Here is a 27,826-nt window from a genome sequence, read left to right as displayed (position 1 = left end):
TTTTTCTACATAAAGGGAGCATCAATGAACCTTAGCATGGATGCATAGCCGAACCATTTACCACAACAAACCACAGAGAAGCTCAGGCTACTACACACATAGCGGTAGCATGACTTTATTCTCTACTCCACTATATCTTTACATAGCAGCTAGTGGTTTGTTGCTATATTAATGCTCTGAATGTCACATAGAGAATGTTTAATAAATATTAAATACTTTGGCTGTTTTCAGTTTTCTCACTACAAGATTAACATTAACTATCACTATGTCACAGCTAGACATCAACAGTTGGATACTACAGATGTAATGCAGCAAAGCTTTTGTTTCAGCTAATACAATGGCTTCAATCCACTGATATGAGATGTTTGATGATCATGAAGCTGCACATGCATACTGAAGCATCTATGCTGTGTTTACACTCTGTAACATGTTACTTACCCTGCGCTTAGATTTTATTTCCAATGAGACTGTATGCACAGTGATTATCAGTCTTGGCTGTGAAAATGAATAACAAACTTTAATGGTCAAGTAGGCGGAATTAGTTCACATTTTACAGTACACATTGTTGGCAGATATTATATTGCGATACTGTGTAAAAGTTGGCATGTAAATACTGCATATGTGTACTGAAAAAGAGAGGCAGTGATGTGTTTATCGAGGTACTTTTATTGGTAAAATCCATCAAGAACTATCCAACCTCCTCATACTATGATGATGGTGATGGTGATGATGATGATGATGATGATGATGATGATGATGATGATGATGATGATAATGATAATGATATTGTGTGTGTGGAAAGTGTACATGTGTGCATAAATTTATCTGGATATATCCTCTGTGTGTCTGTGTTGTTAATGTTCAGGGCTCAGCGGTGGACGGATGTCCAGCGTTCTTGATGAGCTGTCCTCTCCTACCACCTCAAGGCGCAGACTGGGCGTCCTCCGCTCCTCCTGGTCCTCTGATTGGACAGACAGACGCAGTGTGCAGCCTTTGGGCAGCAGCTCCTGCTCGTATGCTGCAGCTAACTGGTTGACGACCCGCCGCTCAACCTGAGGTATCAGTGACAAGGTTAGTGGTGAGATGAAGTTTAGAAAATTGTATTTAAACCAGTATGCTGACTATTTCCGATGACTTTCTTTAATTTATTTTGCATTTTTAATAGATTGTTACTTCATATCACAGTTAAAAATGAATTTGTCGACTACTGCTTTCTACATCTGCTGTTCTTGAGCTTTGCTCCTGGATCACAAAAACAACATAATGCTGATACTGAACATTTTTTTTTAACTACTGAAAACAAATCCCTGTTGTCGGCTGATAAGAGCTCTTCACTGATCAAAACATGTGACTTATGTCTACTGTATATCTAATATCTATCATGTGTCATACATCTATCTATGACACATGATGATATCAATATACCAAATATACCACTTAATTATGGATTCATCTACTTATTTTCTTAAATGGCTCCTACAAACACTTGACTTTGACCCAACACACTGCTGCCTTGCAGACCATGTTTGTGTGACTCAAAGCCATTTGAGTTTTGTTTTTTTGGTTTTTTTTGCGACATCTGCAATGTTTTCCTAATCATAACAAAGTAGTTTTATTGCCTAGAACTAACCTCATGTTTGATGGAGCGTGCTCCGTAGTGCATGTTATACCCGCCCGCCAACAGGTCCAGAACCGGGCGCTCCCACTGAAGAGTTATATCATGGCGCTGCTTGGCCTAATGACAGGGAGAAGGGAGTAACAGAGAGATAAAGAAGAGCTTATTATCATAAGAGGTTATTATTGTAAACAGTCAAATCAAAGAGGGAGGATGGTGGATGCCGGAGAAAGAGACAAATGCAGAAGCAGAGAGGAGAAACTGTCAAGCAGCATGCCTGCCAGTGCTAATCAACAGGCCCTTAATGCATTTTAATCAAACTCCAGTCAATAGCAGCGATCAGAGCTGCTCATTTAGCTACTGATGTTAACACTCCATTCAATAAATACAATGCCGTGTTTTACTCCAGAGATACAAACACTAATATCACAAGATTACAAATACGGTATTAAGGCAATAATGATAGCACTAAACATTTAATTTATTTGATATAAGTGAGTGACAAACAAATGGCTCGTGAGGATTCTGTAATAATGAGATTTCTGCTGTGAGCAGCGCTGCCACACACAGACAGAGACGAGTTATTACGAGACACAAACACTTAAAACCTTAAAGACAAATAGATGCATGAGAACAAGTAGCAGCAGCATTCAAGACAAATGCACAGAGTGAGAGTCATGAGTCACGCTCCTATCAGTTGCCTGCAGGGCCCATGTTGACTGTCAGGACACCAGCTGTAATATTAATAATTAAATATTGATGAAGGCTCCACATGTTAAACACTGTAATCACATTATAGTGAGTAGTAGTGGCACATGATATTGATCTGCGTGTGTTCCTGCACAGCTCAACGGCTGCAGGATGAAGTGGGTAGGGCCTTCCAGCCCCAGTGGAGAACACCCATGTTATAAAAGTACGGTGCTGTGAAGTCTCTCAAATAGGGCTGCAACTTCTGATAAGTTTCACTGTCGAATAATCTGTCAATCATTTTCTCTATTAATCAGTTAGTTTTGTTGATCTATAAAGTAGTGAAAATGTCGATCAGTGTTTCCCGAAGCCCAAAATGATGTCCTCCAATGTTTTATAATGTTCTCAACTCAAAGACCTTTAAGACCTTTTCAAGAGAATAGTTACCTAAATTTAAGATTTTTTTTTTTATCATCGTTTTCTCATTCAAGCACTGCAGGTTTGACGGTGAGTGTATACAGTACTGTTCAGAGGCAGGTTTTATGTAGGAATAGGTTATTAGATTAAGTTAGGTATGTCTATATTTTGCCAACAGTTAAGTACAAGTGTAAACTATAAAAACAGTATTAGGTTCAGTAGTGGGCTTAAAGATTTGTAAAACCAGAAATGTGTATTTTTACAAAGAAGAGCTTGATTCATTTTGACAAAAATAAATTAAAAGATGTAAAAATTAAATTAGCTAAAATGTTTGTGGCAATTAAGACCTAACGAATTCTAACTGACTTTTTTTTAGGGCCTTATCTTAAGTCATTTTAAGACTTTTTACAGACCTGCAGACACCCTGGTTACATACCTTCTTGGCCCAGAAGTTGAGCTCTTTGCTGACCAGCTGCAGCAGCTCTGAGTGACAGAATGGGAGGAAGTACACAATTTCATTGATCCGACCCAGAAACTCGTCTCTCCGGAAATGAGCCTGGGGAGGAACCAAAGAGTTAACAATGACGACCGAAGCCTCTCATGCCGACAACAGTAAACTGCCGTAGTGAAGCAAACAGTTAAACTGCACCATTTGTCTGTAATTACTTCAAAACAAGGTGTGTCTGAGTAACTGAGTTACCTTCAGGATCGGACGAATCACAGATTCTTTGAACTGTCTGGAGATTGTGATGTCATCACTTTTCTGTACATCCTCTGTAGAAAAAACACATCTATATTAATCTCACTTTTAATTTTATTCACCTGACGTCTCTATATGTCTTCACAGGGAAGGGCCAAATCACTTCACTTTATGTGTTTGCAATTTCTAAAATGTTGATCGAAATTATTTAGCAAAACATTATTTAGCAAACTACAAACTGACAATCTGACAAACAAAATAATCTGAAGTATCGTCAGAATGGGTTGTAACGGGCTCCTGATGTGAGTACTAATAAAGTTCTAAAGCGATGTAGAATTTATTTTTCAGCTGTAGCAAAGGATGCATATAACAAACGCAGGTCAATGTGTTTGTGTTTGCATTTTAAGTATGTGTGTGTTTGTGTGTTTCTCTCACCAAGGTTGTCGGCCAGCTTTCTACGGCTGACCACCTCAGCTTCCTGGCGAAGTTGTAGTGCATGCTGGGCGATTTCATCACTTGCAACGTTGGATGTCATGATGAAGATGGCATCTTTACATTCGATGGTCTTCCCTTTACCATCTGTGAGGCGACCCTGAGAGAAGGACCGCAGGAACGGCAGAGGTCAGTCCTTTAGTGTTACACTTGCAAATGCTTCATCAAACAGAAACACAGGATGACCACTGTGTGTTTGTATACGCACCTCATCAAAAAGCTGCAGCATGATAGTGAGAACATCAGGGTGAGCCTTGTCTACTTCATCAAACAGGACGACAGCGTTGGGACACGCCTTTAATAGCTTGGTCAGCTGGCCCCCCTCTTCATGTCCCACATATCCCGGTGGGGAGCCAATGAACTTTGCCACCTGAGACAAGAGGGAGAGAGAGTACTTGGGCTGGATATCGCTTAAAAAGTTCCAATACCAATACCAGTACCCTTAAAATGATTACAATACCAACAGAGAACATCATTCAACACTGATAGTACTAATCAGGTGGCGAATATTTTGGTGGCATCGCAGCCACTGAACTGCCAACTCAGTCAAATGCGCAGCACTCACTTCACCAAACATCATACTGTATGCGTTTTAGCTGCTGCTGCGGGAGTGTGAGCTCTCCGCCAGGGACAGTTGTGAGAGTCCATCCGGCCACACGCAGACAGAGACAGAGCTAACTGTTAGCGTGACACAATAAATGGCACCTAATGCTCATTATTCAACAACAGAGTCAAGTTGATTCAGTGTTGGTGTGAGTTTGTTGGGGACGTCCAATGGCTTGGTGTTGGATGTTAGCTGCTGGCCGCTGCTGCTTATGTTAGCTTGTAAACTGGGCAAATGCTGAGCTCACCATTAACTAAGGAGAGTGGCTCTAAAGACAGCAGCAACGACAAGTTTGTTGATCCGGGGTTGAGTTGGGACGGTAAGTGATAAAAGCTTGATTGCAGGTTTTATTTCACCGGAGACGTTTCAAAATTACTTAAAGTTATTTGGTTCAGCCCGAGGGGGTGCACAAAATACCGTACAAAGGGCCATACTTTACCTATAAAGCTTTCTGTTGCTGCAAACTATGCAGAAGTCAACACTGGATAACTGTACTGAGGTGAAATGATAAGATGTGGTTCTTGAACATCATACAATAAAGCAACTCTGATTCACTGATGAAATGTTTTTATCACCGAAGCCTCACAAAGAAGGGCAAAAACAACATTAATTTTAGTTTATGCATCCATTATGAGTACATAAACAGAATTAATCCACTGTGTCAGTGACATGCATCTGCAGCAGTAGAGTGATGTAACTGTTACTCTCTCCTTTGAAAGGAATGAACCTCTGTTAGAGCAACAAATTCAACACAGTTTGTGTGATTCATCCAGTCATTAGAAACACACAGTTTCTGACTCTTCCTGGTAAAAAGTGTCTTACCTCGTGTTTTTCCTGGAACTCCGACATGTCCATACGGATGAAACCCTGCAATCACATGATGGGTTAACCTCCTAAAGAGGCACAACATGCTGCTGTATCAGTGTGTTGAACATGTGCTACTAATAGTTACCATGGAAACCAGCACAAATTGAATTCCTTGTCATTTCTTCAAGGCAGGAAGAGACACTATATTAAATGTCTGTTTTATATTAGTGGGAAGACCTGTTTTCCGCCAATTGACTGAATATTTGAAGATTGGTGTGTGTGTGAGACGCTTCATAACATACCTTTTTGATGTCCTTGTGCATGTAGCGAGCCACCTGTTTGGCCAACTCTGTCTTTCCTGTGACATCCAGCATCAGACAAAACAGAGACATCATTCAATTATTCAGCTTCAAACAGGAACAACTCCTGCCCCCATTTAATTATTTTGTTTTTAGTATTGAAAAACAATGCCTACTCTTTTGGAATACATCAGTATGCAGAGATTTCAGGAAGCTTACTCATTTCAGACAGAAAAACGATCTCTCTCCTTCTCTAAGTGCTGGCCTAAATCCCAGTGTCTCCCTCTACAGAGCTTTCAATCATCTCAAGCTCTCTAGAAGCACACATTATGTTTGGCGCTAAAATATTCTGCATATAATATGCTCATATATGATATTGATGTCTTGTGTTTGGTATGCTTATGATTGTGTGTGTGTGTGTGTGTGTGTGTGTGTGTGAGGCTGTGTGTCTTGTTGCTGTGTTTAATATTGATGTCTCATGGCCACTGTTTGTCGCTGAAGGCAGCAGAGAATATGAACACTGTCTCCCCTTCATCTATCTCTCTGGCCTGTCATCTCACCATCTCCCTCTTTTTTAGCCATCTATCTGGCCCATAATATCCCTCCTTCTCCCTCTTTCCTTTACTCCAACACACACATACACTCACACTTCCTGATCTTGCTGCTGTTTCAGAAAAATTTAAGATTTTCTCTGAACTGGAGATGTCAAGTTTCAACTGAAAATATTGACTATCTGCAGATATTGACTTGATTCAAAACAAGTTTTCTACATAATACAGCTCCATACTTAGCCTGCGGAAGTCCATCTTTAAAAATATTTTTGACTTTTAAATAAGAATACACCCTGTATCACAGCCCTTCTTTAAATGGCTTCCTATGTTTTTTTATTCTGGCATTTTTGCCTTTATTCTGACAGTAGGTGTGAGAGACAGATACATGGACATATGAGTGTCAAAACGGATCTGTTGCAGCAGAAAGGTCCAAACAGAATTCAGTAAGTCTCAATTCATCCCCAGTGGATATCTTTAATTGAAACCTCTTTCGTGTTGTTCTGAGGTTTGTCCCCTCTCAGCGCTGTGCATCACAAAGACATTCATTCAGTGTTTTAAAGTGCAATCAGCTGTTTTTGACAGCTGGTGAACCCAGCGCTCAATGGACTACAATAAACAAACAAATTGGAAATGGTTGGAGCTTTGTAAAGCCAATACTGATCAATTTTTCATTGGTCCTAAGTTATGGGCAGGTGGGTGCTGCGCTTCACCACCATAAGTTGGGGCTATGTTATCAGGGGTAACCACTGTATGAGCGCAGTGCAGAAGGGCAGCAATTAGCTAGCCAGTGGAACATAAAGGGAGAGATTTACATGCACTTACATGCATACGCAACCAGCCCGCCGACCAAAATAAAAAACAGTGAAGCTGAGATTACAACACACACAGGTAGCGTGACTTAATTCTCTGTCCAGAATCTTGTTTAATTTCCTCTACTTTTACATGTAGTCTGTTTCTTTTGAAATCAGTAGACTGGATGGAGGAAAATACACTCCACATGCATTCAACAAACTTCAGAGACTTGACTTACTCAAGTGTTCTGTTTATTTTGGCAGCTACCTTCAAGAAACTCAAGAGTTTTTTGTCATTACTTCATTAGATCAAATGAGTGAGAGGAGGTGTTTGGTGTGAAAGATAGAGTGACTTACCAATTCCTGATGAGCCGAGGAAGAGGAATACAAGAGGATGCTCCTCGTCATACCACCCATTCTCCTTCCTCCTGATGGCTACAGAGTGCAGAGACAGAGAGAAAGAAGATGAGACTATTATTTCATTTATTTGCATTTGTTGACTTTGCTTTTGCACTGAGTATTGTGATTTTCACCCAACTGAACCGGATTGACCCGAGGGCGACGGGTATCCCAGAAACTATGATAAAAGAGTGAGAGAGCAGGGATGAGAAAAGGGTCAAGACATTTGGTGGAGAGAAAAAAAAAGAGTCAGAAGAGAGAAAACAGAGCAAGAGAGCAAGATGAGAGACCTCCAGAAAGCTACCCACGCTGCCTCTCTTCCCCCCTCAGTCAGTGGGGCCATTAGCCAGCAGTAATTGTGTTAGCCTCCCTGGCGCGGCCATGGCGAAATCAGTTTAGCATGGATCGCAGCCTCACACACACACAGACACACACGCTTGCTTAAAGAGGAGTGCCTACCCAACCCTGCCATCACCCCAGCAACCACACTCACACACATACACAAAGACAAGATGATGAGGTGGATCGGAGGGGAGTGTATTTGGCCCGTGGTTTCAGCCACTCGACGAAGAAGCAGACACCAGCACAAACTCATCCAAATCTGAAGCTGTTGAGAGGCCGGGGGCCAAAACCAGAGCCACAGATGAGCAAGGTTTTGCCAACAGAATCAAAGCACGGCACAGTGGCTTATTGGCTGCCTTCAGCAAAATGGACCTGGGTTTGAATCCACTGACAGGCTGGATGTGTGGAGTTCTCACTTTGACTGTGTGGCTACCCTTCCAAGGTCCAAACACATACAGTTTGGATTGGAAACGTATTAATGTGCCTCACCTTAAGGAGCTCAGAGGCTGTTGAGTATGTATATAAAATGGGTGGATGCAGCCTGATCATGTCATTATTTAAATCTTCATAAAGCTCACACAAAATGATCACAGTTCCCTTTATGAGCTGTGCATCTACCTCAAGACCTTTTGGGCCTGTTAACACCTGGAATATGTCTTTGGTGATCGGATCACAAGTGGACAGCCCTCCGTCTGTTATGACCTGGTGTTAAAATGCTTCTTCACATGCATCCCGACTGAGAGACCACTTTTGGTCCAGACTTACTTCCCCATGCTCAATATCGTCATTGTTGGGCACAAACCTTGTATCTCCACATTTCACTATTTTCTTTTTTTTTTTGTTAATTAATTCTATTGTTCCCCCTCTGCGTCTATTAGTGGATTTTAACATTTCTCAAACAATGAAGTGTATGTAAAAAAAGCTTATGATTAAACCTGTCTCCATTGGTTTCTTTTAAAAACACAGCATTTTTTCTAATGAAAAAATACTACTACTTTTTCTCCTGAAAAATAGATTTTGGAGATAGGAGGTTTGCGCCCGACAGCGGTGATATCCAAATAAACATATACGTCATTTACATTTGCGATACAAAAGAAGTAGTAGTTTGCAAGATGTGGTGCATGGGCTAAATTAAAGCAAAACAGAAGGAGTCTAATCCTTCATCTAATCATTCAAAATATTTGAAGAACTCATATTATATATCTGACACGCCAATGAGTACGTACCTCCGCCTACATAGAGGACGTCAGCTGATTAGGCTGTGCTTCAATGTGGACCAAACACGAGCAAACACACTGCTGAGAAAATGTTGCCAAATGCAGATCAGATCACCTCCAAATGTGGTCTGAGTGATCAGATCTCAACAAGGATGATTGGGTACATTCCCATCTGACTTAGAGCTCTCCATCTATGATCCAGTAACCCAGGATGCTTGTTGATTTCAGGTGTAAACAGAGCCTCAACTGATGCTGGCGGACTTGCTGGTAATGTGTGGGGAAACCCTGGAAAACACCATTAGTCAAACCTACAATATTGGCCCTTATATCAATATTGAGGTATTTAATCAAAATATTGTGATATTTTATTTTCTCCATATTGCCCAGCTCTGACTATAAGTCTGCAATTTCTATTTCCAATTTTTGGTGTTGGCTATGTTAATGCTGCCACATCAGGCTAGCTTTTATCCTGACAGAAACACCAAACATGCAACCACACACAGTAGGTCTGTCTTTGGGTTAGCTTTGACTTGATAACTTTATCTCTGGATTGTTAATTTAGGCTTTTTAAAATATGGAGACTGCACATCAGTTAGATCATGAATCCTGGTCTGTTTGAATCTGACAAGTGAGAACATCATTAGAGAAGCCTTGACTCAAACATGTATGGCAGGCTGGTCAATTTATGCGACACTTTTCCTTCAATTTCCGACCAGTTTTATACACCTGCCATGTATTCTAATCCAGTTTCCACTGCCTTTACAACTTCTGGCCAACTGTCTGTACTGACAAGTTCTTAACATAAATATCTCTAGTTAGTTTGAGATAATGAGCTTAAAAAATGCATCTTAGAGGTGTCAATTACTTGGCAACTTATCGTGTGCAGCCAGAGGATGGTAAGTGGCAGGAGAAATCTGTGGCCAAGTTGCTAAAGAGAAGGAACCGAAGCTTCAGTTCACCTTTCAGCAACAGTCAAAGTGAGTCCAACAACAGCTGCAGATGAGATGAAGAGACATTTCCTGCTCGCTTATTGTGATCTAACAGGCTCTGTGTGTGATGCAGTGAAGCTAAAATCCTTCAAGACAGACACCAGACCTGAGTGTTAAACTAGCTACTAATAGCTGATAATCATAAAGAACAGATGCTTGGCAGCAGCAGAGGAAGAGAGAGATGACATGGTAGGGAGGGAAGCAGCAGGACAAGCAGAGATAAGGAGAGGAAAGAGGAGTAAGGATGTAGGAGGAGATAAAGAGAGGAAAGAGAGAGGAGTGATGGAGATAAGGAGACAGAGAAACAAACGAGTGTGTCAGAGATGGACACGGAGATGAATAGTGACAAGAGGGGCTCCAAAGCTCCGTCTGCTTTATCAATGGCTGTGTGAATGACAGCGTAACCTTCTGTGTGTGTGTTTGTGTGTGTTTTAGTTGATTGAGACCGACTTTGACAGAAGGGCACATTGACATTTCTCAGAGGACCCTGACAACAACAAGGAAAGGAAGGAGACACAAAACAAATGAAAGCTTGCTCTTTCTCACACACACACATGCATGCACACACTTTCTCTAACAACACACAGTCTCACAAACACACATACACACTCAGAGCAGCGTGTATTGGGCAGGTCTGGTTGGCTCTAACATGATTATAGAGGGATGATTCTCCTCAATAACTCTTAGCCCTGAGAGCTAAACCTGGATCAATCTAACCTCCTTCCTGTGTGTGTGTGTGTGTGTGTGTGTGTGTGTGTGTGTGTGTGTGTTTGTGTGTGGTTGTGTATCTTGCTGCAGGCCAGCTGTTCGTCATGAGATGTTCAGGTGGAAACAGCCATTCTGGAGACATGACAACACACCAAGTGCAAAAATTTTTTGGTAGGTGTTTCCCAACTTTCGATACAATATTTTATTAATTCTTTGGACAACAATACAATATTTGCTGGTATCACAAAGTCTGCCACTATACAGTTTTGCTTCATTTCAAATTAGGGTCCTGAGACAATATCACTTAGGTACCTATCTATCTATCTATCTATCAATCAAGTGATCGATAGATATATAGATATGAATTATATCATTGTAAATTCAGTATATTTAGCCTTTGGACTATTGATCAATGAACTGGTTTGAGTACATTTTTTTAGTTAAAATTCTAGCATAAATAAGAATATTTTCTGTTTTCTTCCCTCCTCTGCGACGACAAACGGAATATTTTTGGATTGTGGACAAAATAAGACATTTGAGGACGTCATCGGATACTTAAGGAAACATTAATTGACTTTTTTCAACCATTTTCTGTCATTTTATAGACCAAACAAGTATAAAACATGAATACAAAATAAAATAATTCACAGGTTATTCAACAATCAAAATAATTGTTAGTTGCGACCCTACACATGAAACAAGCTATTTCAAAACTCCACCTTCATCTCTGGGAAACTGTAATGGATGATGGGGAATGAGAGGAGCTGCTGAAACGTGACAAAGGTTTAAATATATTGTAGTATGTGTTGCCTCTGAGATTACATCATCTGGTCATGTGCAGCTCCCATCTCTCTTTATCTGTATGCCCCTTTCTCATTTGTTGTCTCTTTATCTCCAGTATATCCCTTCCGCTCTTTCCTGGTCCATGTCCTCATCTCTAAATCTCTACCTCCCCCTCTTTGACTCTGCCAGAGTTTGGCTCATTCCATCTCTGCTCCTCTTTGAAATGGCACACAACATTATGACTGCAACTAACGACTATTTTCATTGTAGATTAACCTATTGATTATCTTCTCGATTAGTTGATTATTTGTTAGGTCTATAAAATGTCAGAAAATGTTGAAAAATATTGTTCATTGTTTCCCAAAGCCCAGGATTACATCCTAAAATGTCTTGTTTTGTCTACACCCCAAAACTATTCAGTTTACTTTTGGAGTAAAAGAAACCAGGAAATACTGACGTTCAAGAAGCTGAAATCAGAAAATGTTGACTTTTTTTTAATTACTCAGACTGATTAATCGATTGTCAGATTTGTTGATGAATAATTTAATTGTTGACAACGAATCAATTATTCATTGTAGCTCTACACAACACAAGTATAAATTCACAGACGACAACATGTTTTTGTATTTATCTTTGCAAATGGATCCTCTTTTCAGCATCCAACATGTTCTCTGGCTTGCTTTCAGACTCTGTGTGTGTGTGTGTGTGTGTGTGTGTGTGTGTGTGTGCGTGTGCGTGTGCGTGTGCGTGCGCGTGTGCGCGTGTGTGTGTGATATATTCACTGTAATACTTCTCAGAGATCAATAAGCTGTTCCTTTATCACTGTGGTGACGTCTTCTATGGCTTTCAGGACAATTTGCCATGATAACAACTATCATTCATCACCTTGCCAAAGACTACAAGTCCCAAGATTTCGTCTTGCTTCATTGACTCCCATCAAAACCACCACTGACACTTGTAACTATTACTTATATAGCATAACTGTTTGTATTTTGCCTTATAAACATCTATAGTTTTATATTTTCTAGTTTATTTTTTTATGAGGTCTGTAGGCAAAATTCCAAGTTGTTCTCTTGTTGGTTGTAAACTCTGCAGTATTTGCTCTCATGAAAAAATTACAGATTATAATATCCACTTCCAGCTTTGGGAGTGAGTTGATTATTTTCACAAATCTGCCCAAGATCATAAAAAAAACACACAACCTCCTCCTTCTCTGCAGAGCCCTTTCTGAAGACACACTCTTTCTCTCTCTCTCATCTGCGGATCAATACATGGCCTCCGTGGATGCCTGGTGTAATATCAGCTCTTTACTGTCTGCTGTGTTATTGTGCTCTAACTCATCCTCCCTCCTCTTCTCTATGCATTACACTTGCTCTCTTTGTCTTTCTGTCAATGCTCCGAGCTTTCTGGTTCTCCGCCACTTCTCTGCTATCTCCCCTCATCAGTGTTCCTGTCTTTTTTTGTCTTCCATTGCCTCCATTTGTTTTACGCCTGTCTCATCTGTTTTTCTCTCCCTGTCTCCATCACTTTGCCTTTCTCTTGTCCATCTCTGACTCTGCGTGTTGCAAGAGGGCACAGCATGGAGGAATGATGATGGAAAGATGCAGAGGCGGAGGCCGCAAAGTGGAAGCAGGGGAGGATAGAAGGGTGAAGGAGAAAGAGTGGATGTGATGGAGCTCAAGGGGGTAAAGACAGAGAGATGGAGGGAGACACAGAGGAGAGAAAAGGAGGAGAGATGAAGGGGGAGGGGGGCAGAAAGAGGGAAAGAGAGGAGGAAGAGAAGGGGTGGGGGGGTCTGTAGTATGTCTCCTCTCTCTGTAATCGTGTTAACTGGCGGCTCCAAGCCTGGCCTCTTCAGCTGTCACACACACACACACACACATCCACACAGCACCTGTGTGTGCCTGACAGACAGCTCATTCATCACAATTAACCAATTACAGCCTCCGCCGGTCTGTCTGAACCCGCCTACTGTGGGAGGGAAGGGAGGAGAGCAGGAGAGAGGGGAAAACAGAGACATGGTGCAAAGATAGCGAAACAATGTGGAAAAAAACACAGTGGCTTTAAAATATGTAGTTATGTGCACAAGTTGTTTTTGTGGTGTTTGTCATTGTGTATTAACTGCATATATTTAATGATCCGTGTGTGTGTGTGTGTGTGTGTTTACCTGAGGCCACAGTATTGATGGCACCCTCCTGTCCGATGATGTGCTCCTTCAGCCTCCTCTCCAAGGGGAACCTCCGCCTCTCCTCCGCCTCCCGCCGAGCTTGCACCTCCTGGAACTAGATGGAGGCAAAGAAGATGGACAAGCAGAAGAGAAATGTAAGAAATAAACTCTTATGGAAAAAAACACAAATACAATGAAGGGTTTTCAAGTATGCCCCTCTTAGTCTTTTTATCCCTCTTTTATATTTTCATCTTTACCATTAAGGGCTGTAAAACACATTGGGCTTTTTTTTTTAATTATCACTATGATTTCAACCTGTGCAATCTCTGTGATATTGCACTCAAGGATTTTCTTAGTAAGCTGAAAGAGCATCAGTAGAGGACTGCACTGTAAAATATAATGTTGGAAATATTTTCCCTTTTTCCATGTTTTTAATTCAAAGCAATTTGTTGTATTTTAATAGCAGGAAAACATCACAAAGTACACTTTAATATCTGTTTATTTATGGCAGTCAATATTGTTATTGTAATATTCAACCATATTATAGAGAAAGAGAGTGAGAGATAGCAACACTATTTACCAGCCTTTTAAATTTCACAGCTCATCGCTACAACAAACACATTCAAACAAGAAACAAACATGCACCTAAACCAAAAACAAGCCAAGCAGCAGCAAAGTGCAGCCTGTGGCAAGAAAAACTCTCCTCTTTCTCTGCCCAAATCTTCCCTCTCCCTTTCTTTCTACCTTTACTTCTCCCTGTTTCTTTCCCTCTTTCTCTCTCACAGCCGTCCTATGTCTCATTCATCCTCTCCTCTTTGTCTTCTCAGACTCTCGTTTTTTACCCTGCAGTGGAGGCAGGCTGTTTATTCTGTCTCTCTCCATCTTGCTTAGCTCTGGCCTGCTGTCAGGCCAGTAGATAACTACGAGTAACTCAAGTTTTATTTAAGAAAACAGCTGACCTCAACTTTACTACTATACACCTGTGAAGTCTCAAGAGCTGAGCAGCGACAATTTCCACAAGCCGCTGATTCTTTACCATTGTTCAGTTGAAACCAAGCCTCATGATCACCCTCAATCAAAGATCCCAATTTAAATCCGATTTTAACACGTGGAAAAGTACCAACTATCCGTGAGAAGATATTTATACAATATATAAACACATTACTGAAGGTTTGTATGTTGAATTCCAGGTTACATAATGTCCCGTAAAACATACAGCTGATATATAATCCAACTTGTTTTTAACCCCAGTTAACCTCTACCAGCTTTCACAAATCTAATACTCAATAGCAGCTGTCAGTCAGTCAGCAGAGTGACACAGACCTCCTGAGGAGTGTGTGTCTGTGTGCATGAAGGCAACTAAATGACACAGATGTCCACCAAGTGAATAGTGCTGAGTCATTTAGACCAGGTCACAGGAAATGAGTACAGCTTCAAAACATTAGTGTGCATGGAAACTAATGTTGTTTTAATTGCTTATATTCTGCACAGTTTGTACAGAAGAACACCTTCAGAGTTGTGTGTCCGTGTCAGTGAGTTACCTTGCCCTCAAATTCCTGCAGTATTTTGCTCACTTCTCCCTCCTTAGCATAGGCCCGTGGTGTGTGTCCCAAACCATTGGTCTGCAGGGGGTTGGCACCTGTATGCAGGCATGCAAAACACACACATGTAGGTCATACATTAGAGACAAAAATCCAATTAACTGTAACTATTCATAAAACGGTTTAAACTAACGACAGAACATTTCTTTATATAAAAATGTGGTTTTTGCTGCAAGTGCTACAATAATATGCACACACCATCTCAGCAGGAGGGTCAAAACATCGATGGAGAGAGTGAGGTTAGGGGTGAGAGGTCACGTGGGTTCAGGGGTCACTGAGACTAACTGCAGAGAAGCAGGAGGGCAATGCAATGACCCTGTAGGGGGTTTCATATCTGCAACGCGTGCCAGTAACACACTCCACCCGCACACCAACACCCTGGATTATTATAAATCTATGTACACTGCAGGTTGTTGCAGGTTGGGGGCCATTAAGGCACACAAGCACACACACTTCACACAGCAGGAGGGGTCAAATGGAGGAAAAATTTTGTTAAACGGATCTATAAGATGTCACAGAATGAATGAGGAAGACATACAATGTAACAGCATGTGTATGAAGTGTGCCAGGACTGTCAGTGAGAGTGGTTAGCAGTGCCTTCTGCCCTGACCTGTGCCACCAACCTCAAACCCAGAGTCACCAACACACACACGCCTCCACATGAACAGGTGAATGTTTCCTCTGCACTAGCTACATCCAACATGAAAATTAAAACATAAATAAAAGGCAAACAATAATGGATTTGGTTGTTGCATAATCAGCTACATATTTAGAAAGCACTCCTTTTATATGAAACTAAAATGACACTACATACACATACAAATGTGCGTCTTAGATCTACCCACTTCCAGGCTATTGCTTCAAACCTGAATACATTTCTGTGACTGCAAATGATGATTGTTTTCATTAATTGTTTACATTAAATATTTCTATTATCTTCTACATTAATCGTTTTTCAATAAGATGCCAGAAAATAGCGAAACATGCCCTGTGTGATTTCCCACAACCCAATGTGACATCTTCAAATGCTACCTGACCAACCTTTCAAAAAAATCCAACACTATTTGATTGTCAAAATAGTTGCCAATTCATTTTCTGTCGATCGACTAATCAAGTGATTGTTGCAGCTTGAATTTTTTCTGTTTGCAAAATGCATCAACTGCACCAACTATCAAAACCTCTCGTGCACTAAAACTGGAGTGCATCTTTGTTTTATGAAAAAAAAGGTCACATCAAAATCAAACACATCAAAACTTAGGTATTGTGTCAGATCTAGTATGTAGTATGAACAAACAACAACTGGTCCTACTCCCATATTTACCAATATAGATGACAAACACGAGAATTTTATGCTCTGAGTTCATAAGAGGTGATTTTTATTTCTGCAGGTCCAGTGCGTCATCCAAGTGATGAATACGATGCAGCACTCTCCTTAGACATGGATTTCTCTGGACCTGCTCAGACCTTGCTGGCACTACTTCAGGAGATTCCAATGGATTTTGTGACGACGAGCCGAAGTACAACAATCTTTGCTGGTACGGTCTCATTTAAGAGTGACTGACACTCATGAAAGGAAGCATAAAAAAACTGTGGAATTACATAAAATGTGTCACTTTACTAATAAGTCTGTGGGGAATTCATGCAAATTTCTGTTCCAAGAATACAGAATGATTATATTATATCACTGACAAACTGTAACTGATAATACTTCCTGACAATATGTTAAATTTGGGTCCATTTATAAGATTCTCTGCTGTATCCTCTCAGCTGATGGGAGCTGATACTTTTACCAAATCTGAAAATGAGGCACACATCTACATTAGTGACCCGCTGTACTGTAGGTTTTTCAGAGTGAGCTACACTCAGGAGAAACTATGACAGTGTGTGTGTAATCATTACAGGTGCGGGTTGTTCCTATTACTCTGAGCACTGACCGCAGAGACTAATAATCACTGTGATCATTATCGATAAACCCCTAAATTTTGTGACCTGCTCACAAAGCTATTGATCCCACCATACACCGCTAATCCCCCCGCCTACCAAAAACATGAGGGAGAAAAGCAATAAAGTATCCCCCCTTCACACACACACACTGGACATAATAAATAGCATCATTTAGGGCTTTAATATCAGGCCAACCCTTTGGGCCATAGCACTTTATAACAGGATCAACACTAACAACACTCACACAAACAGACACACACACACACACTCCAGCTGAACACACACACACACACACACACACACACACACACACACACACACACACACACACACACACACACACACACACACACACACACACACAAGATCCCTTCATTAGGCGTGCTTTAGTTATGCCTATTAGGAGTCCCCTCCTCTTTCCTATTTCCTCCTCCCTCTCTTTCACTGCAGCTGGTGGGAGAGAGCCCCTGCTGCTCTTTGTGCATGTGTGTATCCTTGTATCTGTGTTGTGTGTCTCTGTGAGCATGTGTGTCTCCTCTGGCCTCCTACCACCTACAGAGCCGTCCATTACAGAGTGCCCGTGGCCGCAGGCTTGATGTGGAGCTTGGGGAGAAGCTACGGAGCCTCTGCAGGTAGGGTGAGGGACTGTGGGGCGAGGAGAGGCCCGAGGGTGGGCCTGGAGACTGTGATGGATGGAGATGCGAGTCAAGGGCCGGCTAAGGCCAAAAGAGCAAACCCACGGCTGGTAGAGTAACGTGAACGCACACAAACACAAGGGAAATAAGAAGGTAGAGGATACACACAACTCCATACACATTGTGCACATACATGAAGGGAAGATGACGCACAATAAAAAAATAGGATAGGATACACACACACCCAAATCCACATAGATGTCCCGAAGCTATGGCGGTTTATAAGATTTTTTTTCTGATGATGTAAGAAACGCTGGATAGGATGCGACAAAGAGGAAAGGGATTCAAGAAAATGATGGTAGAAATAACAAGCTTTGTCAAGAATAATCATTAAAAAATTGTATAAAAGTCTTTAATTATGCGGCCATTCACACAAAACCACACTCACACACACACACACGGACGGCAATGTGTTGGCGACTGAGTGTGTGTGATGTCATGATTGTTATTGGCCGTGATGGTGGCGCCAAACCAGCAAGGACTCAGTCGCGCAAGCAAAAACCCACTCTGTCTTTAATCAGATTGACTTAAAACAAATGTCTCTGCTTTGTGAAATTTCTTACCTTTTTAATTCAAAAATGCGTCTGCAGAAAATTTGATCGAGTTAGACGAAGTGATTTGTTTAAGCGTACAGAGTGCTGCTTACTGACGCAGGGTTGAGACGAGGGGGGGGCAGGCAGACAGAGCTTTGGATGCACCATCCATCATAAACATAAACAAGACATTAATACAAGTGTGTGTGTGTGTGTATGTGTGTGTTTAGTAATGATTGTTGGGGTGTTTGATCCAAAAAATGGAAAAAATCTTTCTTTAAATTAAAAATGTATCAGTCTAAAAAGCAACAACTACAAATGTCCCCCCCAGTTTAGATTCAAAAAGGCGTGCACGACCTTAAACACATCAAAAGGATAAAAGCATACATGAATACATGAATATTTTAATGAATGAAATGGAAACTTGAGAGCACAAGCACACACATGCACTCACAAAGACACACACATCCTGTGTGTGGAGTTACCCCAAGGGCATGTTCTGTGCGGAGGTCACAGTTCAACTAGGCCGAGCTTGTTTAAGAGCTGCTCGCCTGGAAACTGAGGGGGATATTTTGCCCCAAGGGTCTCTGAGTGTGTGTGTGTGTGTGTGTTGGTGGAGCTGAGTCAACGACAGGTGCGAGTGTAATGGGACTGAATGGAGAGGGGGTATGAACAAGTGATCAATTTCAAATGAGCTTTGTAATATTGTTTATATTACTCGGGGGTGGAAGCGTTAAGATGATGATACATGGAAAGCTTTTTAAAGCTGATGGACACCATACTGCCTTCAGCTCTGAGGGCAGAATGAGAACCATTTAGTTTGGTTTTAAAAGATTAAAGTAAGGAGCCTGGCATGTGTCGCGATAAAACGGGTACCTTCAGGGAGTCTGCAGGTATCAGACACTTCAATTTAATGCTTTTGAGACTGTTTTTTGGACAAATCATCTGTTTCTAATTCAAGCACTGCTGATAAGTATGAAGGTAAATAGTATTGAGTTAGGTTATTGTACATTTTGACAACAAGTAAGTCAATGGCGATTTTCTCATTCTCAGTATCACTGGCCACCCCTGCAGTCACTGCAGACTGGTAGTTGATGAAGTTCATCAGCACAAAAACCAAGAAAACGCCCTGTCAATCAGCGATAACAGCTCAGGTGATCCGTTGATTTCGGGCTGCACTGGCCCAGGACCGGTCTGACATTTTTAATAATGTGCTCACACCGGATGCAAAGCGAGCATTTCGTACAGCGAGTTCACATATAAAGTAAATGCAAAGACAACGGATGCATTGGATGCGACGTGGTGGAAGTTAAAGTGCGTATTTGGTGTCTTCGAGTCCATTGCGCAAGTTGACATTATTCAACTTGAGCGAGCATTTCACGTGACGCTGTGTTGCATAGCCTATCAGCGTTAAAAACTTGTTGAGATTCTCCTGATGTTACTGAGATCCAGAAATTAAGGATAAATAATGTCGCTGTCTGTGGACACAGTGCATTGGAGCACTCTGCATCAGCACTGTACCGAGACAGAACAAATAATTGACCTTAAGGGCTCAGAGATCAGTGAGCAAAGCTATAAAGTTACATGATAAGCTCTGAAAATATACCTGTGTCTTGGGTAAGCTTTATTGGTTGAGTTGCTTCTTAGCAAAACGCTCTGTGTGATTTAAGTTGGTCTTTATTGTAGAAAATAAACAACGGAAGGCATGTAATGCACAGCCAGTCTGATAAAGAATAAAGAGTGTGCATCTTGGTTTACTCTGTTTCAGAGCAGGGAGCCTGCATGTTCACATTTAGCTTTCTGTTGTATTTCACTGCAAACAATGTTAGCTGTTAGCTGCCTCCCCTCGCAGCTGCTGAAGGCGAATTTTGGCTAGTTGCAAACTGCTCCAAAAATACTCCAGCAGCTGTATATGCACAGGTAACGCAACACAATTTTTTTTTATCCTGTTTGGTGTGAACAGGGCGTAAATATGAACCCTAAATTCCACCGAGTCCATCAGCGGCACATTACGACCGCAGCACGGCCTATGGAGCCTGTCGCAGACATTCTAGTCAAAGCTCGTTATTCCACCGAACGCCTCAGAACTTCTCAGCCGCGGCTCGCCGCTCTGCTCTGCGTGAAATACGCGGCAAGTTGACCAGGTGGAGGTCAGAATTACGAAGCTTTTGGCATTTTTTTTTTTGTTTTTGGCTAAAGGTCCAGAGTTGGGAGTATGCTCTCAGACTAGAGAGAACAAGTGGATTTATGTCCAAACACTGAAAGCTGTCAATTTAAGGTATGGTCATCCTATGATTAATTTATCCCAAATTTCCATCCGAATGTGCAAAAACCTTTATGTAGCATGCTAACAGCAGCTAGGTTAACAAGCGAGCTCCAGCTAGCTTAACCTTACCAGCCTGTTGCTGCACACCAGCAGCAGCATTTTTTTTTTTTTGGCTAGTGTTATCTAGATATTGAGACCAAATATGAAACATGGTGGTGTTTTCTGAAATAATGATGGAGGTGTCTAAAAGCATTTTACAGATGCGTGTGTTCACTAGCTAACGTTATATTAAATATTCAATAACTAAGGTTAAATATGTGAGTATGCAAGCAATGGGGGTGTTGTGACTGTGCCATAATGTTACCTTCAAAACAACCTTAACATTTAAGTAGTTATTTATGGGTCTAGAAAAAAATATTTATAAAAAAGTTTGGCTGAGAGGAGTGCCACATTACATGTGTAGGTCTCAAGAACAGGTGCTGTTTGAATCCAAGGACCAAAATGACCACATCTTTTTGTTTCTTTTGTAAATAAGACAAAACCCAAATTCAAGGAACACTGTTTTCAACATACAGTCTTTATCAGGGCATGTAAAAACAAGTGGCAGCTAACAAATATAGTAAGGCTGATGGTGCCACGCAATCAGAGTAACACTACATAATGGTCACAGGTGCAGGTACCTGTGATGTATCAGGTACCCTGTACACATTTTGAATATTTTTATGTGTTATTGATGTTTTGTGTGATCTGTATCTGATGTTGCTGACTGTTTGATGAATTTGCTGGTCTTGAGCACACTGGTGCTTTGTTGGAGTTGACCTGAGTGTGTCAACAGTCACTTCATTGATTGCACCTGTGACAATTATCCAGTGCTATACTAATTGCCTGGCACCTGACATCAGCCCTGGTATATCTGTGAGTTGAAACGCAAAGGCATTATGCCCATTTATTAAAGATTTCTTATCTTTTGCAAAACACTGTGCGTCGGTATTTTTTAGCTATGACTTATTTACAAAAGAAACACCCAATTTATGTGTTGTTTTATTGGTCAGGCTGATAGAATCTTCTAACATCTACAAAGTTTTCATGCTTTATTTGATTTTTGGAATATGCAGAGGCAGAGCAAACTGCATATAATGCCACAAATGATTTTTTGTTTTTTTAGAGTTTTTTGTTTTTGACCTAATATAGAGCTCAAACAGTTATTTTATGGTTTCCAGACAGACACCCCTGTAGCCTATTTCACACACTGATTTGTACCCAGTTTTACAATGATCCTGCTGGACATTGTAGTTATGGCTAATGAATGAATGGATGATTGATTAATCGATTGACTGAATTGCATTTCCTCCAGGGTTTAGAGAATAGCCATGGAAAGAAGCAGAGATATCCAAAGCTTCTTCTGCAAAAAAAGAAGAGTCGGAGCCAGCCACAGCTACTTCCAGCAACAGTGAAACAGTGATTACAGCAGAAGTGATGAAGAACATTCAGCACCCCCCTGCACAGCATGGTAGGTCATGTTCAGATAGTGACTCCTGGATAAACATAAATGAATTAGCCATGTGCGTTCATATTCAAGTTGTCACTCAAGTACAATCATCTGATCAATATTGCTGCAGAAGAACATTAGTAAAAAAAAATACATAATATTATTTAGAAACGGATGTTATGTAAAGTAACCAGAGGTTCCCAGAGATGAATACACTAAAATGGACCAGGAATAGGTAACTGAATAGACTGGTGCCTGCATGATTGCGCTGTTCTAGGTTGTAATAATGCTAGTTTGCTGAAACTTTTTACTTTTAAGCAGTTTTATAATATGTCAAAACAGTCTGGTATTAAATAAAAACAATTCAATGAATGCAAACATGAGTTTTAGAATTAAGTTATCATACATGTGTGTCGCTGTTGAAGCCAAGCAATGTGATATTTACACATTTTGATCATGTGTCATTCATAAAGGTTCTCCTGGTATGGCCATCCCCTCACTAGCTCTGTGACCCATCTTGGCCACCCCAGTAAGCTGTCCTGGATACGCCACTGAAGTAAGTGAAAATATAAAGTATAAAGTAACATCAGAAATGTGGACTTTTAAGCAGGACAGCTTGACTTGTTGGGGAAGGAAGAGGGGGGGGGTTGCTGACACCCTGGGTACCCATAAATCGCAATCTGGACTAAGTCATTCTTTGACATTAATTTACAATACAGAAAAAAATCTTATCCGATAAAAATAGGCTTGTGTTTATCCATGTGTCTCTGCAGGCAAAATCTAAATAAAAACATATGTACCCCAAGTGGCAATTGTGTCAGAGGAGTGGCTACAAAAAGTGTTTTACCTGAAATTCAAAATACTTAAAAAATATATTCTGTAGGAAATGGAAAGGGCCTGAAGTGTCAAAACTGCTTTCATTAAACATTTATTGACTAGAGTTGTATTTATGTTAAGTGTTGGAATGTAACTAGGTAATCTACTCAAGTACTGTATCTAAGAACAATGTTAAGGTTCATGTACTGGAGTATTACCATTTTATGCTAGTTTGTGGGCTATTTCTACTGCTCTTCATTTCAGAGGCAAATATTGTACTTTTTACAGCACGACATTCATGTGACAGCTTTAGTTACTTTACAGATTCAGATTATTAACACAAAATATAAACCAACTCATAAAAAATGATGTATTATTATAGATTAATCTCCCTAGCAGTAGACCCATATTTAAAATGAGCTTCATCTTTACCAGCTATATTAAAGTGATGAACACATTAATGCATCAATAATTATAATATATAGGCTGTTTTACTTTGAAATGGGCCATTCTGCGAAATGAATAGTACGCTTTTATTTCTAGTAGGCGGTTTCAAGTAGACTTTAATTCCAATACTTTTGCACTTTAACTTCAGTGATTTTTTGAGTGCAGGATTTTTACTTAAAACAGAGTATTTTTCCGCTGTTGCTACTTTTACTTCAGTAAAAGATCTGAGTGCTTCTTACACACCTGTATGTTAATATAATGGACTATTATATGGTGTTTCTTTTACTCATAGAGCCTGTTTTCAGACAGGTCATGCAGTGCAGTGTGTGTCTGTCCCCCTCTCTCTCTGCTTTCACTTTTAGAGCAAAGTCCGTTTGTGCACAGAGTTTTCGCCGATAGTAAAACGAATGCGTGTACTGTTGTAGCTCATTTTGGATTCACACTGTAACATGATTTAACATGACCTCTTACTGAAAATTTTAGTTGGTTCAATGTGTTTGGGCCACAATCTAAAGAGGGCATTAACGGCAGTACACTCTTTTGTCAATTTGTCATGGTGTGTTGTGGTGTTGGACTGGGAAACCGTCTTTGATGCTTGAGCCCCGTAAACCCTGTCTGATTGGTCAAGTCTTGCCCCTGTCGTGTTCACTGACAATGCAAAATTACACTGCCATTTTCTTTAGTGAAAATAAATGGTGTTCTCAAGGTGAGAACTATTCAGATGTTTGGTGGGGCATGTAGCCTTCACTGCTGTGATGGCGATTCATGTTTCTCATGGATGTATTAAGAGATCAGTGTTTGCCTCCAGTTTTCCTTTGTTTTGCTTCCAGATAATACCATGTTGTCATTGTGACGTTGGCCCTAAAAGGGTCTATAACATAAAATGAGGAAGATAAATGTAAACAGAAGCAAAGTCCAGAACACTTATCCTTCTGTCATACCTCCAACTTTCACTATTTAGTTAGAAAAAAAGTGGTTTTTGGTCCATGTTAGAGAATACCACAATGATTAACTGCAGACTGTGTAGATATTTAGACCCCTTAGGGGTCCCTCATGGACTCAGAAGTGGAGCTAGGGATGGTTGAGTTGGAATGGGTGGTACAGTTGGGGCACATAAGGGTATATACCATGCAGTGGTATAAATGTGTCCATTGGTAGAGATCTGGAAATACCATTTCTATGACGACATAATCCTTAAAGCTTTAAAAAACAATTTAAAAACATTTTACCGAAAGCAATAGCAGCTCAAATGGGAGCAATGCCCAGCTCTATGGGACAGGCTATGTAGCAAATTAGGGCTGGATTATTGCGAGATTCTCACATGATCATGCAAATCCAGCTGCTTTGCAAGGTAACATTTCTTTGTTGGATTTACAGAACAATTACTTCCACAAGACACGTACGATTACCGTGATATAAAATGACACATGCTGTGATAGATATGTTTTTGGCCATATATAGTGTAACGTACCAGCCTCCAGCAGCATGCGGACAGTGCGTGTGTCATCAGCCAGTGTGGCGTAGTGAAGTGCTGTGCAACCTCGGAAACCAGCCCTGCTGCTCAGCCTGCTGCTGAACTCATCCTCTCTGGACACAAGAACTGAAAAACAGAGAGCGATACGAAGAAAGATTAGAACAAAACATGGCTTTTTCTTTTGCAGAACTTGCACTGGTTGACAGTAAACAAGACACACAGCTTGGAACACGGTCCATTTTTACAATAGATTTGAGCATGCTCTTTCAAAGGGGTTTGGACTTAAAATGGATTTGACAAACCATGCTAGTTCCAAATCCAGTCTGAGATGCAACCCATAAACGTTGTGCACTCATAAGATGAGTTAACAAACAAACACAACTGGAAATGTTTGAGCCTTTAAATCCAGAATAGCTTTCTTTAATCTATTCACAGTCAATTGTAAGACTCGAGAAAAGTGTGACAGTGATAACACTGCAGACTACAAAATTGTCTTTCCTGTTCCCAGCTTTGGAAAAGTTGTTCATTTTCACAGATTTAAGCTCAACTGTTCGACATGATCGGAATAATGTGAGCTGTGTTTAAGCCTCTCCTTTGCTGTGCTCCTTACTAATAATAGAGATAGTCTATCATTCTCTCCTTACTTCTCTTTTTCATAAGAGCACTCATCTCGTGCCACTCCTCCATCATCCATTTTTATTTTATCCGCCTCCTTCCTCTGCTCCTTGGTATCCATCAATTCCTTTCATCACTTGCACCCTCTTCCTCCCTCCCCACTCCCTCTATCCCAATAACTTTGTCTCATCCATTTCCTGACTTCCTCGCCTCTCCCTCCCTCATCATGCCACCCATTTCCTTCAACCCCCTCCCATCACTCCTCCAAACATCTTCTTCCTTTTTCTCCATCTTTTACCTTTCCCTTACTCCATCCATTCATCGCTGCTCCCTACCTTCTTCTCTTTACTGTCTTCCTCCCTTCATTTTCCCTTCCTTCATCAGTCTTTCCCTTCTTCCATCCATCCCACTCTTTTCTCTCTGCAGTGTCTGTGTGTGTGTGTGTATGTGAGAGAGACAGGGCGGGATAATCACAGCTAACCCAATAAAGCGTCGCACAGGCCCCCCTAGCCCATCCATCAGCGTGCGTCTGGGAAACGCTTCCCCATGCTACGCCGGCCCCACGTGGACCCAAACCTGACAGCCATATAAATGTCTGCAATATACATATCCCATATAAATATGTCTGCAGAAACCCAACACAGACTAGGCGCGCGCGCGCACACACACACACACGCACACACGCACGCACACACACACACACACACAGATACACACACTGTCTGTGTGTGTGTGTGTGTGTGCTCCATCTTGTCCATGTATTTGTGTGTGCAGCTTGGAAGAAAAACAAATAAAACACACACTACTTGTCATTGAACATCTAAAACAAATAACACGGAAGAAATGAAACATGTACATATATGCAAATCTTTATGCAAATTATAATGTCTCATAATATCTGGTTCAACACTTTGGATTCATATGTGTAATATAGCAACACCACACACACAATAACGCGTGTGACAGATGCACACACAGTCACAAAGTGGTTTTTTTTTTTCACTTTCACCTTCCAGTGAGTGGATGCCTTTCTCCCGCGAGGTGTCGTAAACGTTGTTGAAGTGATCTCCGGCGTTTGGGTCGGCACCGGCTTCAAGCAGAACCTTCACTACACTGGAAAACAAAACAACAAAAGACACACATTCAAATATATATAATAGTAGTGTTTAAAACTTGCATAATGTAAAACTCACAAACCAAGTCTTTTTATAGTAATAATTATGTATTTACAGCCAGACAGAGGACATCACAAAATATGTACATTCATTATATCAACATATATCATGATGTAGCATGTTTTTTGGTAACGAAATATATATAAAAAATATAAACTGTTCATAGATGAACAGAGAGTTTCCCGTTTTTGGTGTAGCCAGTGAATTAAAAATAAATAAAAGTTCTTCATCACATTCATGCAAAAAGTATTGTAAATCCAATATCATAAAGCAGCTTTCTCATTTACAACAGTGCCCACATTGGCCTATTACAACCACACATATTAAAGGGATAGCTGCCTCATTAAATTTCATCTGACAGTTTGTATCGTTAAATTGCTCAGCCCTAACCAAGCCTAAATGAGAATGTTTACATGCACAAAATATTTCACTTTTTGCCTTTATTCCAAAAAAGAAAATATTCCTGCTAAGCTGTTTGCGTGACTAATGAAAATGAATATTCCACTAGTATTCCCATTTATGTGCTGCTCTGTATACTTTGATAAAGCACCATGAAGTGCTGTTTATCAAATCAAGATGCGGAAAAGTAGAATGGCTGGAGCTGCTTGAGCCAGGATTTTCAAAGTTTTCCACCGGTGGCGGACTTGTTGGGTCATGAAAACACAGTCAATCTCTTTCATTCCTTCAACCATCTTCTTGAAGAAGTCGTTGTTATGATATTTGCAAGTCTTTCATGATGTTTAAAAGTTTGTGTGTTGTTCCGTCTGACCAGAAATGTGGGCTTTTCTTTTGGGCATGCACCACTACCACAGCCTTGCAAACTATTGGCGAATTGGTTTGTGTACAGCAGTAATGATGACAACGCACAGAGCTGCCCGTACGGTGCTGTATACATATCCGAAAAATATTAAGATTCAGGAAACTCAATTTTCTGTTGTGACAGAAAATAGTCTTAGACGTGGCTCAACATACAGTGCAAAACAAGCTTGGATAGTAAACATTCAGCATGTGTTCCTAAAAAAACATAATAAATACTGAATACAATAATTTAGACAAAAAAATCACAATATACTACTTGTATACTACTATACTGAATGCTCCTAAAACCTGAATAATACCAGTATATTCCACATCTTCATACGAAATAAGCTTTGATCCAGACTGTCTAAATGAATAATATTTACATCACCCCTATAAAATTCA

At 40.6% G+C, this 27,826-nt stretch overlaps 2 protein-coding genes across 3 annotated transcripts in view; one reads left to right on the top strand and one right to left on the bottom strand.

The window, feature by feature from the left end:
• Positions 1–496: 496 nt before the first annotated feature.
• The window catches only part of clpb (caseinolytic mitochondrial matrix peptidase chaperone subunit B), a 38,886-nt gene continuing 11,556 nt past the window's right edge, over positions 497–27,826 (bottom strand). The window contains exons 4-16 of the mRNA XM_042486063.1: positions 26,458–26,561; positions 24,831–24,959; positions 15,110–15,207; positions 13,569–13,683; positions 7,321–7,398; positions 5,625–5,680; positions 5,338–5,382; positions 4,120–4,281; positions 3,855–4,011; positions 3,420–3,493; positions 3,156–3,275; positions 1,631–1,735; positions 497–1,052 (exon numbers count right to left, since the gene is read on the bottom strand). Of these exons, the coding sequence (XP_042341997.1) occupies positions 855–1,052; positions 1,631–1,735; positions 3,156–3,275; positions 3,420–3,493; positions 3,855–4,011; positions 4,120–4,281; positions 5,338–5,382; positions 5,625–5,680; positions 7,321–7,398; positions 13,569–13,683; positions 15,110–15,207; positions 24,831–24,959; positions 26,458–26,561 (1,441 nt within the window). The 3' untranslated portion in view covers positions 497–854. The remainder of the gene's footprint in view (positions 1,053–1,630; positions 1,736–3,155; positions 3,276–3,419; positions 3,494–3,854; positions 4,012–4,119; positions 4,282–5,337; positions 5,383–5,624; positions 5,681–7,320; positions 7,399–13,568; positions 13,684–15,109; positions 15,208–24,830; positions 24,960–26,457; positions 26,562–27,826) is intronic.
• stard10 (StAR-related lipid transfer (START) domain containing 10) overlaps positions 16,664–27,826 on the top strand; it is a 51,055-nt gene continuing 39,892 nt past the window's right edge. Inside the window, exons 1-3 of one of the 2 annotated variants that reach the window (XM_042486065.1) lie at positions 16,664–16,704; positions 21,962–22,117; positions 22,570–22,652. The gene's annotated coding sequence lies outside the window, so the exon portion shown is untranslated. Of the gene's footprint in view, positions 16,705–21,853; positions 22,118–22,569; positions 22,653–27,826 lie in introns of those variants that run through there. The other variant, XM_042486064.1, reaches the window with a different exon arrangement.

This window comes from Plectropomus leopardus, chromosome 5 (assembly GCF_008729295.1).
Source record: "Plectropomus leopardus isolate mb chromosome 5, YSFRI_Pleo_2.0, whole genome shotgun sequence".
NCBI lineage: Eukaryota > Metazoa > Chordata > Actinopteri > Perciformes > Serranidae > Plectropomus > Plectropomus leopardus.
This window is presented reverse-complemented; position numbering and strand designations above follow the sequence as displayed.